Here is a 15,988-nt window from a genome sequence, read left to right on the forward strand (position 1 = left end):
TACCTGAAAGCAAATCAAACTGTGCTGTAAATAGACTGAAACCCTGAAGTGACATTTCCATCTGTTCTTTAGCAATACACAATCTACAGAGAAATTTTCATTCAAAGATACACAAACACAAATTTAACATATTACAATATGTAAGGTGTTTTTACCAAGTAATAACTGGTTCAACAATACTAATAACGCCTCAAGTGATGTGTGGCATGAAAAAATAAGGAGTATTTTTGTCACATCATGTAATAATTACCAAAATACACACTGCCTATAAAATTATTCAAAAGTACATGAACTCAGAACAGTCATAAAATAATCATTCCCCACAGTAAGAATGAAAGCATACTCTGTAATTTCAGTATGGAAGACAGATATGTTATTCATACAGTTTTCAGCATGGCTCGAATCGAAGCATGCAGGCCTGGTGCAACACATTATATAGATGGCCTAACAATCTAGTAATTGAGCCTATTTTTATTACACACAGAATAAAGTGTTAGTGCTCTTCCATTTGGGGCCATTAGCAAAACACTTCCTTGAATTCCTCAGAAATGAAATGAAAACTAAGGAAAAAAAAAATCTTCTGATAGATCTGTGCTCTTGCTACTCAGCTGTAAAATATTAACAGAGCTACATATTTTGTGCACTACATTTAAAATCCTTTAGAAGCCAGCATGACTGGTTTGAATGCTCATAATGAAATTTTTAACCCAACAAAAACCCAAGTGAAAAGTGCCTGAAAAGCAAGCCAGATTCTAAATCACTTCAAAGATGAAATTTCCAAAAGGAATTATGTATGACTAATGTGCTCAAAGCTATGAAAAAGAATAATTTTCACATGCATGCTTCAATTTTATAAGGTTCTCTTAATCTTCCATTTTTCATTTCTAGTATCATTATTCCTGTAAGTGCCAGAGACACACAGCTTTTCAAACTATATTATCCACCTTAAATATGTTTTGCTAATTCCTTCAATGTAGTTTCAGGAACGTTGCTTCCTTGCATAATCACATTTAACATCATGGAACGATATATTTTGTAGTGTGCACAAAGCAGGTCATACAAATACTCTTGGGTGAATAAAAAGATTTTGTCAGCCTGACCCAAAGCCTCCCAGAATCGGTAGGAAAACTCTACTAGAATTCAGTGAGTTTTCAATCAGCTCAAAACAACAAAACAAAATACACACACAAAACAAACTGAGAACACAAGTATCAGGAGGACTTATCTTAAACAAAACATATATAAATATATATATATATATTTACCTTTCTTCAGCTGCTGGTGACATTCCTCTAGTTTCTGACGAGTCAACTTGAAGCGATCGAGAAAACCGTTCAAGCTTTCCTGAATGAAGTTAGGAGGCGCAGGCTGAGAGGTGAGTGCCTTGCAGGTGGCTTTCAGGTGTTCCAAATGTGGACTCAGGCTTATGAGATGAGTTAACTCCCGCTATGAAAGATTAAAAACAAACCCAAATCTCACACTTGCTTTGTTAACACAAAGATTTTAGTAAGCTACTGCAGCACAGCTCCTCCACATTACTAGGGCAACAACGTTAAAGTACTGCTGTGACTCAGGTATCAAAATCTTCCAGTCAAATCAGGTGCCCTGGCTGCCTCAAAAATTTTGAGTTACCTTACTGACTAGGCTAAGCTCCTCTGGGATATATCCTGCGTTCCTAACAGTTTCCAATCAAAATTGACAAGTTTTGTCAGACTTACCTGGCATAAGTCTTTCAGGACTGCTGAGGGCTGGAATGCTGAAGAAGCGTCATTTTTAAGCCAGTCATCCTTCTCAATTATAGTCTTCTCAAGCTCGCTCATTTCCTTAAAATAAGCATTTATATCTTCCTGGTACTTTATCTTTCTGGCCACTTCTTCCAGATGTTGAACCATATCTTTCCACCCTGACAATATTTTCTCCATCACAGTTTTTATATCCACTGTAGAAAGACCCTCTAAAAAGATTATATAAAATATTGTTATATTCATTGCCATGCATTTTAATTAACAGGCATTTAATCTCTCCTTTCTTCAGAGACAGGTGCACCTTTGCATTAACAAGCAAAATGCTTTGATTCCAAGTCCCCTATCCGTAAAACTGTACTAAGTGTTTCAGCTTTTTATTTCCACATTAATAGTAAAATGAAGAGTGAGATATTCCACTTCCATTCTTTCCCTTTGGTAACTTTTGATTTTATAACAGTGAGCTGACTCTTGACCATCGTGACTCTCTTCATCATGATTTGTGTCTAAATGTTGATATGCGGATTTAAGTAAAGTAAGCTTTATTTAATTAGGCTTCCAGTGAATTTATTTTTTCTCCATGGAGAAAAAAGGGAAGCAGTAAGTTGGAAGGCAGCACTAAATTCATTGAAAAGGTAGCTGGAAATCCTGTTGGCCTGGGAGAGAGAGAGAGTAATGGCTAACTCTCGCATTGCATGCAGACATGATTAATAACTAGATAATATGAATAGCTACAAAAGCAACACGACAAAACACAAAGTTATTTCCCACTCACAGTGACTACACGAAGCACTTGCTACACCATCTTTTTGACAAATCAGTGCATCACTTGATGCAGGAGCAGAAGCGAATAGACCTCCCACTCATTCTTTGTTCTTTTATTTCCTCAAGTGCCAGAAGTAACTGACAATTTTGCAATATATGAAGATATTTCAGTGCAATGTGCATTCAACAGTACACTCTTGCCATTGCAAGTTTCTGACGCAGATTCTCTTTCAGGGTACCACCTGCTTTATATAAGGCATATTTGGATCATTTGAACTTAACAGTTCTGTCATTTAGATCAGGGTATAAGGAGATTCACATGGAGGGGGTTTTTGCTGCACTGCTTTAAGTGTAAGTGGAGCCCAGTGCTCTGGTCAGGGCAGCCAGCCAGCTTCTACAAGGGCACTTGAAGGCTCTGTGCCGTAGATCCTCCCTGTGCTTCCCACACTGGCCATATGCTTGGCACACCTACAATGCAGAAGCACAGCAGCTCCAGTCAGCCACATAAGAGGAGGATGCACACAATGATCAGTCACTGCCATTACGGCACAGCCTGTACATGCCCCAAGATAGAAATGGATGTATGCATATGCATGGCAGTGCTGTGCATCGTTCCACACAGGTGTAGCTGGGCCTGGTTTTGGAGAGAAAGGCTGTCATTCTGAGCTGGATAAAACATACTAGCAGACTCCTAAAAAAGCCAGGGGCTGTAGATTGGTTATTTTCTATAGATCCCAAATTTTAAGACAGCAAGCAATTAGGAAGCAATCTCTGTACCTTAATTTTTGCTGACCAGGTTTTGAATTATGCATTTGTCATTATGATTAACAGGTAGTGGTTTTATAGCCATGACCTCTCACAGCTGGAGGGGTTTATGAAAAGACAGAAAGGGAGGAAGGGAAGGAGGATTTCTGTCCAGGTTTGAAGACAAGGAACGGCTACAAATTTTTATAATCCAAACTCCAGGTCATATCAGTGGCTTCCAGCCACCAGCTTCAGGCACCCACAGTAAAATGCTTCAGTAGGCAAAGAGGGGAGGATTGGAGATGCTTAGCAGACTGGGGCATCCAGGCAAAGGAGCTGGCTCAAAAAAAATGTGAGAGTTGGGAAATCCAATGGAAATTAGCATTTTCCAAAAGGGATACTGGTCAGTATGCAGGACAGTGATACCATCCTTTCACCTGTCTGAATGCTACCAGTTGCAGCAACTTCACCAGAAGCCAAATGCGTAGCAGATCTAAAAGACCCTCTCTGGATGATGTGAACAGCTCTTTTAGGGAAAAAGCCACATTTCACTGATGGAGTTTTGTCATATTATGAAACAAGATTTTGGCAAGGTTTAAAGATTCAATTTTTGCTGATGTTAATTATAAGTTTCCAGGGATAAGTGTTTTAATTGACAATCAATCATTTTCTCAAGCATGTAGGCTTCTCTCCTGCCTTTGAACCATAAATTGTGACTGTATCATCAAAACATACTGACAGTTTTTACGGAAATGGAGAAAACTAAGAATAAAGAGAGACATGTACACATTTATCAAGCCTAAATTTGGTTTTAGAATCTCCACTTCTTTAAAGCAATTTTATTTTAAAATTTTGTACTTAAAATCTCCACACAATTTATAATTAAACCAACTCCTTCCCCCAAAAGCATGTTACTGTCATTTTAAGAAATTATTTCTATTTCAATAAAAATAACCCTTAAAAGGTTGCAAATGAACACACACACATTAAACCAAGAATATTAATATTGCTTTTCTATAAGCTTTAATAGAAACAAAACACATATTAATAACTAGCAACAGTAAAAACGACCAGTGTCTCTGAAGGAAAGAAAATGGAGGGAGAGGGAAGGAATATACTGTGATGCTTAACTGAAGAATTCAGTATTATTTCCCAGCAACTCATCTGATTAAATCACAAAACAGAAAAACCTTCAAATTGCTTACCCTTTCCCATTTGATCCGAAAGAATATGTCCACTTCGTTTCAGTTCATCTAACTTTTGGCTTTTTTCAGCTTGCTCTTTTTCAATCGCCTACAAAGTGAACCCCAAAATAATACAGTTTCAGAGAGGTTAATTTTTCTTGACTTCCCCCTCTCCCAGTAACAGATATTTTCCCACTACTACCCAAAACACATTCCAGTTTTCTTAGATACAGCACTTTAAGATGCACATTAGTTCTGTTTGTTCAGAAAACAAATGCAAAAGGAGTTAGCTCTCACAAGTACCAGGTAAGCAAGAGAGTACAACAGCACCAGGAACAAAATATTGTTAAAAGGGCTGATGATCCTGCTATGTGAAATCAGATATTAGGACACCAGCTAAAACAAGTCACTTGTGATCAAAAATTGTAATTATTTAATGTGTACCAGGGGAGAAATGACCTTTTTTAAATACTCCCTTCTCCTCTACAGTCTCTATTGAGATTTTCAGTAGAAGGGAACAACAACCTGTGCCCTACAAGTCCAGCTAGCAAGAACTATAGCACACCAGTAATCCACTCTCATAAGCTCTAGTGCTTCACCCTGCTTCATAAAGAAATGCTGAGGGAAATCCTACGTGACTACCAAGATTTTTAGAGGAAAAAGTTCCTCCCTGAAGTCATACATATTGGTGAATGTTCCGGTGTGAGCCAAGAGGTAGAATACATCCACAGAGGAAAGATGAGTTCCTTGGCCACAACTTCAATATCCTCTGTAATTACAACAAAGCATCTCCAAATTAAAATATTATCAAAACTAACATCCAGGGTCATTACTCTGATTTAGACTTGCTACAGTAAATTCAGAAGCAGCGTGCATTTATTTGCACAGACCAAACACTGTCCTACTCACTTAGAACCAAATCATTTAAAAACAGCGCTGTTCATGGGAACCTGGTGTTCATCTTGGAGCCTATTTTATAAAGGGCTACAAACATTCACAAAGACCTATAAATAAACTATCGGGAGGGTTGTTTTCGTTTTTATTTCCAACAGCACTGCCATTCCAAACATTCCTACTGGCACCATTTTGCAATACAGCACTGAGAAGGAGTCTCCTTATAGATATTTTTAAGTATTGTCTTTGATTTCAAAAGCAGGTTCAGGTCCTGCTAAAGCTCCAGTAAGCCTTTGTTAACAAAGCATGCTCATGGGAATGCATTCCTGAAACAGAAGGAATAGAAGATAAAATGGTTATATCATGGCTCCCACAGGATCCTGCAAAATTATGTATTCTGTCTAGCAGGTCAGTAATACCATACATGAGTTTTCTCCAAAATTAATAAAGCAAACATTATAACAATGGAGCACTTTGGACCCTGGGTGGTAGAGTGCGTGCAGAGTGTCACAGCATGATTCAAGGGGTCTCTGAGCAGCCCACTGGCCCATCTCTGCCCAAATTATGAAAGTGCTGTCAGTCAAGTCCGTCTCCAACTGTGAAACATGAAGCCAAAATATAATGCTTAGTAGAAAGGATACTAATCCTGAAGGCATACATTTATCAGAACTCCAAAGGAGACATCAGTAATATATATGTTTTAAAAATTTCCTGTGGATTGTGCAACCCAACACCAGAAAACGTTTGTGTCTAACTGGTCAGAGATTTCCATGTCCAGTTCTGAAACTATTTAACTAAAGGACTTAATCCTTGCAAAGCATGTGGATCAGCCCACACCTCCAGCTGACAGCCAGCTTAGAGATAAAATATACTCTTCACTGGAACATTCTCTATCTCCCCATTTTACCTTCAACTTTTCTTTCATGTTTGAAGTATCTCTCATCTTCTTGTACTCTTTGATGTCTGTGGCCTGAATCACAGATTTTGATTTTGAAATCCAGTTCAAGAGCTCAGCACTTTCAGCATCAAACCTGGTTTAAAAGGTCAGACAATTTTTTTTTGTCATTTTTCCCTATTCAGTTACTATGTCTTAAAAATCAAAAGTCTTAAAGTTCAGCACATTACTCAATCACAGAACAACAAGGCTGCACACAAGAGTCATGTTTCTCATATTCCTGTTCACAGGCAGTAGGACAGAGACAGACTTTACAAAACCTGTCATAGTAAAAATTATGTCCATGGTATTAGCCTTTGGGAGCAAATTGAGAACGCACAGTGCAATTTTTTTATTTTTTTTTTTTTTTAAATACATATCTGTCTCTTATCATGTCACAAAAGAAACCTCTCAATGCTGAGTATTTTGAAAGTAATAAACTAAACCTTAGGTTTGTAATACAAATTACAGTTCTAGATTTTGTAAAAGTCTGCAACACTATTTAGTCTGAAGAAAAAACTGGCAGCTTAAGCACTCATGGCAGTGACAGTGGACAAACCTTTTTGAACACTTAGCTGACTAAAGATTAGCTTATGGTTTAATACTTTGGGATACAATTGGACGTGTCTACACTAACATAACTCTTATGCCTAAAACCTCTAAGCTACAACCCACCATCCCCAAAAACCAACCAAACAAAAAACAACTCCTGAATTAACCAACACTGTACAGAACTTGAGAGAAGGACAGGTATACTATAGAGACCACAAGTCAGGCCATATTGCAATTATACTGCTTAACACAGTGTAAATCCTAAGATGGAATAACAGCCTACCAACAAATGCAGAAGTCATTTCAGTCACTCAAAGTTTTCCATGGGAAAACCTGCAAAATTCTAGTTACTGGCCATTTGTTGGTTTCAAAATAAGTAACTGGGATCAGGCAAAAGCATCAGAAATTTTAACCTATTTTAACTGACTCTGTCCTTAATAGAGTTTGCACTCTAGGAAAAAAGACAACAGATCAAATCAATTTTGCTTGCAAAGTCTAAAATAGTTTGTATGATTCATGAGACACACAGAGAGAAAGGACTGATGGGCTGCTGACCACGTTAGTGCCCTGGGACACCCACATGCACACGCTACCCCCACCAGGGCTTGGAACTCTGACCAGGGTCCTCAGGAGTGTTTGTGCAGGTGTCTCACCCCTTTAAACCTCCATTCCACCTCCAGAAAAAATGAAGAGGACAACTCTTTTTCACTGTGCAAATACACATCACCTTGCAGAGCAATGTCCTGCTCTTGACACAGCCCTCTAACCTCTCCCTAAACAACCTGCCAAAGATTTAGACTAGTGACACCTCAAAGAAATGTTCATTTTCTCAGACAAGCACAAAAAGAAAAATGATGAGTATGCAGAATTTACTTTCTTAATTCATCTTGAAACAATTCCTTTAGTTTTAGGTATGCTATTTAATAAAGGCACTGCAACACATGTTACTAAATACCGTTTAGCCTAGGGAAAAGAAAGCTCCAGGGAGACCTTATAGCAGCCTTCCAGTACTTAAAGGCAAGATGGAGAGGGACTGTTTATCAGGGAGTGTAGTGATAGGATGAGGAGTAACTGATTTAAACTGAAAGGGGGTCGATTTAGATTAGATGTTAGAAAGAAATTCTGTACTGTGAGCGTGGTGAGGCAGTGGAACAGGTTGCCCAGAGAGGTTGTGGATGCCCCATCCCTGGAAGTGTCAAGGCCAGGTTGGATGGGGCTTTGGGCAACCTGATCTAGCAGAGGGTGCCCCTGCCCATGGCAGGGGGGTTGGAACTAGATGGTCTTTAAGGTCCCTTCCAACCCAATCATTCTATGATTCTATACATGCAAATCAGTAAGCCATTCCAGATCTACTTGTGAAAGAAGACATCACTGTACTATTTTTCTTATTACTACATGGGAGATGGAACAGGTTTCTGAGTCTTTTTTGTGCAGTTTCTCCTATTTTCCTATATATTTTATGGAGATTAGAAATAAATAATAAATAAATCCAAACACTTGACAGTTTCACAACACTTTTTAACCAAAGATGAGAAGATGTTTTTCCAAAAGAAAGTCAATATAATTAATTCTATCTTTCAGCAAAAGAACTGAGGTACAAAGGACTGAAGATCTGCTTTTCTGAGAAAAAAAAACCACCTCGGTTTCCCTTTGAAATTAATGGAAGCTGCAGGCTTTCTGTTGCTCTGAAAACACAGCTTTACATAAAATTCCCTTCCTGTTGCCGAAACCCAACCTCTCAATCACAACTTAAGTATTCCTCACTTGCATAAAAGAATCTAAAGCCAAGAGCAAGAGACATGAGTCTATGTAGTATCTAGTGAGCAAGAGGAAAATGGCAGTGACATATACTTACTTTTTCTTTGCTTCACTGTCTCCTGGGATTTGCCTTTTCTTTGGGGGTGGCGGTGGAGGCAACTCCTGTCTGGATTGTTTAACCACTACCTGTTCTTTCAATGGCGTTTCTACAGCAGTCTTCTGTGAAACCTGTGACATCCCTACGCTTCCTACAGCTTGAGTTACCTATACAAAATAATTTAGCAGAAGGGTTTAATGCCATTTCTAACACAAACTGAATTGTTTTTGCTTAGTTCGTTTCATTCATTGTTCATAAAAGCCCATTCATTCACTCCTACAAATAACCACATCTAGCCGTCATGAAGCACCTTTATCAGAGATGCACTCCAGAAAAAAACTTCTCATTTTACAGATGCGAACCACACATCAAAATTCTCAGTTCAACTAGAATTTCATGCCAGTCCAAGTGAGATAAAATTAACAAAATATGCATTATATCTATTTTCTTTCATAATTGCTTGGTTCACAAAAAGAACCAAGGTTCTTTGGGTTTATTAACACACAATTCTATATTTTATACTCACATCCTATAAAACCAAGTCTAGATCTCAAAAAGAGCTGATACACAGTGCATCTCACCTAAAAACTCATTCAAGTCAATAGAAACCTTCCGCAGTCTTTAACGGGTTATAAAGTAAGTCCCATGGGAATCACCCTGTAAGTTCTTAGTATGTGCTTGATATTTAAGGGGAGTGAAAGGATGAAGACAGGATTTGGCACTCTCCAGTGCTTTGACTCAAACACGAGAACAAATTAAAGCCACATGGCCAAAATGGACCCCTACTCAGACTGCACAACTCAATCACCATACACTAAGTGGATCGTGAATCAGTGCCACAGCCTTCACCATAATAACATTTTAATATCACACAAAAGGGGCATATGAGTCATAAAACTCTCAAATAAAATTCTCACAGAAGCCAACGGGAGTTCTGTCTAAATAAAAACATTACCAAGCACTCAAAATACTAAAATAAACATTTAACAATCCAGCTTGGCTATCATCGTTATATAGCAAACAAACAACTACTTTATTTTCAACAGATGAGAAATCATACTCACAGAGCATAAATGCTTGTATGACTCCCATTTATTTATCTATTCTGGGGTTTGGGGTTTGTCTTTGTTTTCTTTTAGTATCAGACTTAATCCAGTCCCAGCACTCTTACAATGTTTAAAGATATTTGCATTGATTGATAATACATGGTAAGCCTGCTTTACTCATCAGAAAAATGAAGCTTAATCTGTGTGAGAAAGGAGTAATAGTGTACTAGTCAGGTTAACAGCTTGGGGTTTTGAAGACCAAAACACGCAGACAGCTTTGTCAGCAGATAAAATCAACCCCACGTGAAAGAGCCCTCACCTACCTCTCTAGCCTGATGCCAAGAACTTGCCTGGGCAATTTTGCTGACAGGATCAATGGGGTTTGCATATATACAGACATCTAAACAGCTAAAAAAGTAATAAAGCCTTTTTAAGTACCTGGTTAGAGTAATCCTCTAGCTTCTGAACCAAACTGTCCCACCTCTGAGTTAGTTCTTCTTGATCCTGATCGATTTTACTGGATGCTCTGCCATTCCCAAGGATTTGGGCCACATCCTGACCTATCTCATTCAGCTGGTCTAGCGTTTGCCGTTTCATACCCATGTCCTCTTTCAAAATCTGAAGTTAAAAGAAAACATTAAAAGGTGACATCAAGTATTCTGCCACCCCTTAGCTTAGGAAAAAAAAATGTACTACCTGAGCCAGATGCATCATAGGTTTTAAAAGAGTTCTCTTGCATAACAAAGCACTAACAGATACTCTTAAAAAGAGCACATCCCAGAAACAGCTCCTAGAGCAATCAGCAGTATCTCTTCAGTAACAGTTACAAATGACCAGTTCAGGTACAAGCTGCACCAATATATTAAAAAAAACCCCAAAACCCAAACCCCAAAACCAAAGACACAAGCCACAAACCCACACTTTGGAAAACACAGCTGACTGATGGCCTGCAATAAACTCCAAACCTTGTCAAAAACCCAAGATAGCTGTTCCAAAGTCTGGCACACCAACCTGGAATGGCCATGGAGTAAGTTGTACACATTTTTTAAATTCAAGTGAAAGAATCTGGCAAGGATAGAATAATATTGGCCTGGCTTCCAAAATATCATGCATTCACAGCTCCTATTGGGGTCAAACTGGTAATTTGCCATCATTTAGTCTATGAGCTTTGACAGGATAGAGCAGGATAGCAATACTTACTGCTAGTTTTCGAACATTCACACTCAGGTCTGTTTGATCTCTGAAGTTGCTTGTCTGGACCTTACTCAAAGCCTCTTCTTTCTCAGTTAACCAAGCTTTCAATAAGCACTGCAGATCATAAGAAAAACAGCTCAAGAAAATACCAAGTTTAACAAAAAGCTGTTGACAATTCCTTCTTTAAGCTCTTTGCATTCAAAGCACAGCTCTGCAGTTTTTATATGCAGGAATTTCAGTTAGCATTAACAAAATGGGACAAAAAAATATCAGCTCAGAGAACTCAGTAATACTTTCCAGCAAAACAGTTTCAATAAAACCATTTCTCAATATATCACAGTGCACCCCTCCAAAGTTATTTATAGTGACCAGATAGCCACCATAAAGCTGACGTAGGACTAATAAATATTAGAAATAAACATATTTCAAAACGGTATGCACACTTGCTTTCATTCTCCACCCTTCTATGATTCAAACCCAGCCATTGCAAACATTTTCTACGGATGCTACACCACTGATAATTCAGAGCTCTTTTACTCCAGGCAGATGGTCAAAGACTAAGCTATTAATTAGTCACCTTCCTGTCTACTGTACCTACTTCCAATTGCAAAATAACCTCAGTACATACTATCTTATTAACTGCTAAAAGCTAGGAGTGGTCTGCTCTGGATAGTACTAACTCAGGGAACTTTTGAACTTCTTCCACTTCTCTCTAGGAAACCTGTCCTGGGTTTCACTTCTCTTCAGTCGCACAGCACTCCTATGGAAACTCCAGCAATAACTGGCATCAAGTATCAGGAAGGATTTTATACATTTTATACTATGTTGCAATGTATTGCTGCTGCTGCACAGCCATCTCCATAGACTAGAATACCCAGAGCTCTCTATCAAGCTCCATTGCATAGCCACTGGCGCACTGCTACTCCTCTGTCTTTAAAAAAACAAAATCAAAAAGCAAGGCAGACCTTTTTGTTCTTTGAACAACGCATTTTAACACAGCCATTAGGCTCCTCAGTCTAGCTGTATTTTTTTGGCATTGTCCCCAAACTGACTACAGCAACTTTTGGGCCAAAGGGTTAAGGCAGTTTACGTTGCCAGTGTAAACCAATATGTAAAATGTACAGACAGCAAATACAACGGTGGTGGAAATGCCATAAGGCTGTGAGAAACGAAATTATAACATCACATACTCTCGGAATAATCATACTGGCATCTCAGCCAACATATTTTATGCGTAAGAGGAGCTTAAAAACACTTCAATGTACTCAATTAATTTCTGCTAAATCAGCAAAGATAACTTTCTCTAGAAAACTGAAACAATTATCACAGTGCTAAGAAATATCTGGCACTGATTGAGGAATTTGTTTCCTGAGTGGTAAGAATTGTGTTGACTTGGCAATGTGGTTTCCAATCATTTTCTCGGCAGCCACAAAAAGGCTGATGCATCACTGTTGCTCACCTCTCCATCTGGTTGGGTGAAACAGAAAATGATAGTACCTAAATGTTTTAGTTACTTTTATGTTAACAAAGTATTTGTATTAAAGTTTTGAACTAGTTTCAAATTGTGATTTTTGTAGGTGACTTGATAATTCTTGAGGACAGAGAACTGTAATTCAACTCTGTTAGTAATAAATTCATTGTTCAGAGTTGAATGATGAATGCAAACAGAGGCTGATCTAAACCACCTAAAATGAACTTCTATTTCTTCATTACTCGCTATCTGACATTCTACATTAAATAAACATCGATTTTTTTTTTCCACTTTTACAGAGCAACATAATTACATACAAATTAAAAAAAACCACAAACCTGAACACAAAGCAACTGCAACAGAAGATGACACTCTTAACAGTATTGCAATAGTCAGTGAGTGGTTACTTTTCCCGAGACAAATATAAGTGTGGAAGAGGCCAAAAACATGTTCAGGTGGGGTCATCAAAACTGAGAGCACTTGAAGTCCATACCTTGGCATACAGAGCAAGGATTTTTGAGGAACCCTTATTTCTCAGAGACTTATCTTGCCCAAGAGTTGCCAGAAAATGTTAGCACACAATTTTCTGTATGTGTGTACGCATACGCCAACACCGTATTTTAAAGGAATATATATAAATAGATACTTGGCATTGGACAAACCAGAATCTGAACCTTGGCTCTCTATTAACAACAAGGTCATGTGAGCTGCAAATTCAGCTTATTAATAGCAAAACATCGCTGTCAAAGAAACCAGGCTGTAACTGATAGCAACAGCTATATCAGCACTGTTCTACTTCTTTCAAATGTCTAAACAATCTGTGTGTACCGCAGAGTTTAAACAATAGCTTCCAGTGATAAATACCATCATTTAAGAAAACAAAACAATTTAAGTAAAACCTTCAAAGGGAAAGCCATCAAATATTTTAAGCTGAGACACAAAACAAGCTCCAGCACTAGTCATGCAAACCTAACACATGTAGTTGTGTTACAATATTTTTATTTATCAATGAATTTGTGTTTTAGCACTGTATTTAATATATACATAAAATGCACAATATCAAAGCAAGAAAAAACTCAGTGCCATCTTCTTCACAATTCAACTGTTTGCCTAAACTCAGTAAAATGAGAGGAGCTGCACTGACCAAATGCTTTATGTTACTGATTTTGAAAACAGTATCTATTCGTTAGTTGGTTACACAATGGTGTACATGTATCCATGTTGGAAGCACATATACCTTAATTAGGAAAATTTCTGTAATTACCAAACCACCAAACACTTAGTGATTCATTGTCATTTTGCTATGATGAATATTCCCACTTCTTGGCCATTTTGCCAGCTACCTTGGAAATTATTTTATAAGGAGTTATAAAACAAACTTACTTAAACTTTGGAAAAATACTTCTCTTACACTGAACAGCTACTCTACTCTTCAAGAAATGCTGGGAACCCAAACAATAACCAAAATCTTGTTTTCAAAGGCATTTTTCTGAGAGCTGTCAAACCCTACTAAGGGGCTTGGGGGTTTTGGGAGGTTTTTTTTGTTTGGTTGGGTTATCCCCTCCACAAATCAACTAGTCATTCTGGGTAACTGAAGAGCTACTAACCTGCTCTTCCAGCAGTTCCTGCCATAAAAGCTGAATTTCTTGCAGCTTGACCCGTCGTTCCTCAGTCCAACGGCAAACTGCTGTCCACCGCTCGCCAAGCCTCTACAAAAGCAGGAACCGCTCATGAACATTCGCAAGCCTCACAAGGAAACTCAAAAATCAGACATTCAAAAGCATAATTTCCACTTCCCAGTAACATCTCTCTACGCTATAGCTACCTCCTTCTTAGTAATCACCATTGTTGTATTGCACAAAGCTGGAGGTTTAACTTTCAAGAGCATTCAACTATGGCCTTATCTCTGCTCTTGCTGAAGTCAGTGAGCTGTTTGATTGACTTCAAAAGGAGCAAGCAAAGCAGCATGCATTCTGTTTCAATAAGTTCTGTTTCACATTCCCTATACTTCAGGTTACAGTCTAACTTCTGACAAAAACGGGAAAACACTTCACATGATATTCCCCAGATAACTTTTGCTCATGTCTTTAAATATTTTTCCTGTCAGATTTTAACTTCCTAATGAAAATTACTTATGTGAAATAAGAGTTGCATGGTGCATCTTGCCATTTTAATGAAACTGCTGAAAAGCTACACTACAAAAGTGCCTAAGTCACTGGGAATGCAAACAGCTTGACTCATCAGGAATTGAGCTTGAAAGTCACCAAAGCATTTTTGCAGGTTTTACCCTGAGCAAGTTTAATAATTCTTCATGTTACCATTACTTCTATAAAAATGTCATTTTAAATTACTTTTTTTGGATAAATTGTGTTTAAACACAAAACTGTTGATTAACAATTATATGTAAAGGTTTTGAGGGCCTGCTACTACAGTTAAAAACAAAGAGGGCTTTTACCTGCAATTGTTCCTCCAGAATAGCTGTTGCACTTTCCCCACTGCTTTCATCGACAATGACGACCATGTGTGTTAGGGAGTTTACCTTCACCTGTTCTGTCTCTAGGTCGCTCTGCAGGCTCTAGAACAAATCAGCGGTTACCATATTTGAATACATCTGCTAATCTGCTATTTTGCCCATAATGACTAACACAACTGCTCTGACAACGTATTTCAGATTCAGCATTTAACCATAGATTTTACCACTGAGAATCATTGAACAGTTTAAAGAAATACAAACAAAAGACTGCTAGAAATGAACCCCAAACCATTCAGTTAAAATGCTGGAAAGCATGGAGTGATTTAAGCTGTATGCACCATACTCGACTAGGAGAATCGTATGACAACTGCATCAACTTTCTATATGTCTACTATTATAGGTAAGAGAGCTTAACTGTTTCTATAACAAGCTATTCTTGTTAATAAGCAACTATCATAAGGCATGCCAAACAGGGAAAAATCACTAAGAACATTCTTCTTTTAATAGCTGACAATATAATTCTCATAAGTATTAACATTGCTATAATTGATCATGATGTTCAAAGACAATAGTCGAAAACTGCAGAAAGCAGTCAGTTCCGATTAGTCTAAAACAATCTGTAGATTTAAATATTCATACAACCTCTAGGAGAACAGATTCCATGGTTAAAGCCTACCTCCAAAATATCTCTGCAAGATCAATATGCCTTTACAGTACTGTAAATATCACTTTTCATCCCAGAATATCCTAAGCTACTCCATGAACAACACGCCTCAAAGTCCCCAGATTTTGAAGACAGAGAAAAGAATGCAAATGTGGGACAAGAAATTACACAGGCTAAAAATACCCCGCAGTTCTTGCCCCGTGAGGTATGGCCCATGCTGGGGAGAAGGTCAAACCTCAGCACTGAGTACGAAAACCAAAGCTACAACCATGACGAGTATCAAAAGGCCGTCTTTCTCCTTCAAAAGACGCTGCAGGCTAGAAAGGCTGGACTCCCATCCGGAAACTTAATTGAGAGACAAGCCACTTCCAAAACACTGTGCGCATCAGAGAGCAGTGCCTATGCACCCCCTTAGGGTGCGATCCCTGTAAGAGCAGGGACTGGAATCAGTGGCTTGGGAGGCCCTTCCT

The 15,988-nt window shown here is 38.2% G+C and overlaps 1 protein-coding gene across 5 annotated transcripts in view; it reads right to left on the reverse strand.

The window, feature by feature from the left end:
• Positions 1–15,988, reverse strand: part of UTRN (utrophin) — a 411,474-nt gene that overhangs the window by 286,256 nt on the left and 109,230 nt on the right. For all 5 annotated transcript variants that reach the window (XM_075748479.1, XM_075748477.1, XM_075748480.1 and 2 more), the window contains 9 exons: positions 14,837–14,956; positions 13,989–14,090; positions 10,917–11,024; positions 10,155–10,334; positions 8,671–8,837; positions 6,237–6,360; positions 4,457–4,544; positions 1,719–1,954; positions 1,266–1,446 (listed from right to left, as the gene is read on the reverse strand). In XM_075748479.1, coding sequence (XP_075604594.1) covers positions 1,266–1,446; positions 1,719–1,954; positions 4,457–4,544; positions 6,237–6,360; positions 8,671–8,837; positions 10,155–10,334; positions 10,917–11,024; positions 13,989–14,090; positions 14,837–14,956 — 1,306 coding nt within the window. The remainder of the gene's footprint in view (positions 1–1,265; positions 1,447–1,718; positions 1,955–4,456; positions 4,545–6,236; positions 6,361–8,670; positions 8,838–10,154; positions 10,335–10,916; positions 11,025–13,988; positions 14,091–14,836; positions 14,957–15,988) is intronic.

Source organism: Balearica regulorum, chromosome 3, assembly GCF_011004875.1.
Source record: "Balearica regulorum gibbericeps isolate bBalReg1 chromosome 3, bBalReg1.pri, whole genome shotgun sequence".
NCBI lineage: Eukaryota > Metazoa > Chordata > Aves > Gruiformes > Gruidae > Balearica > Balearica regulorum.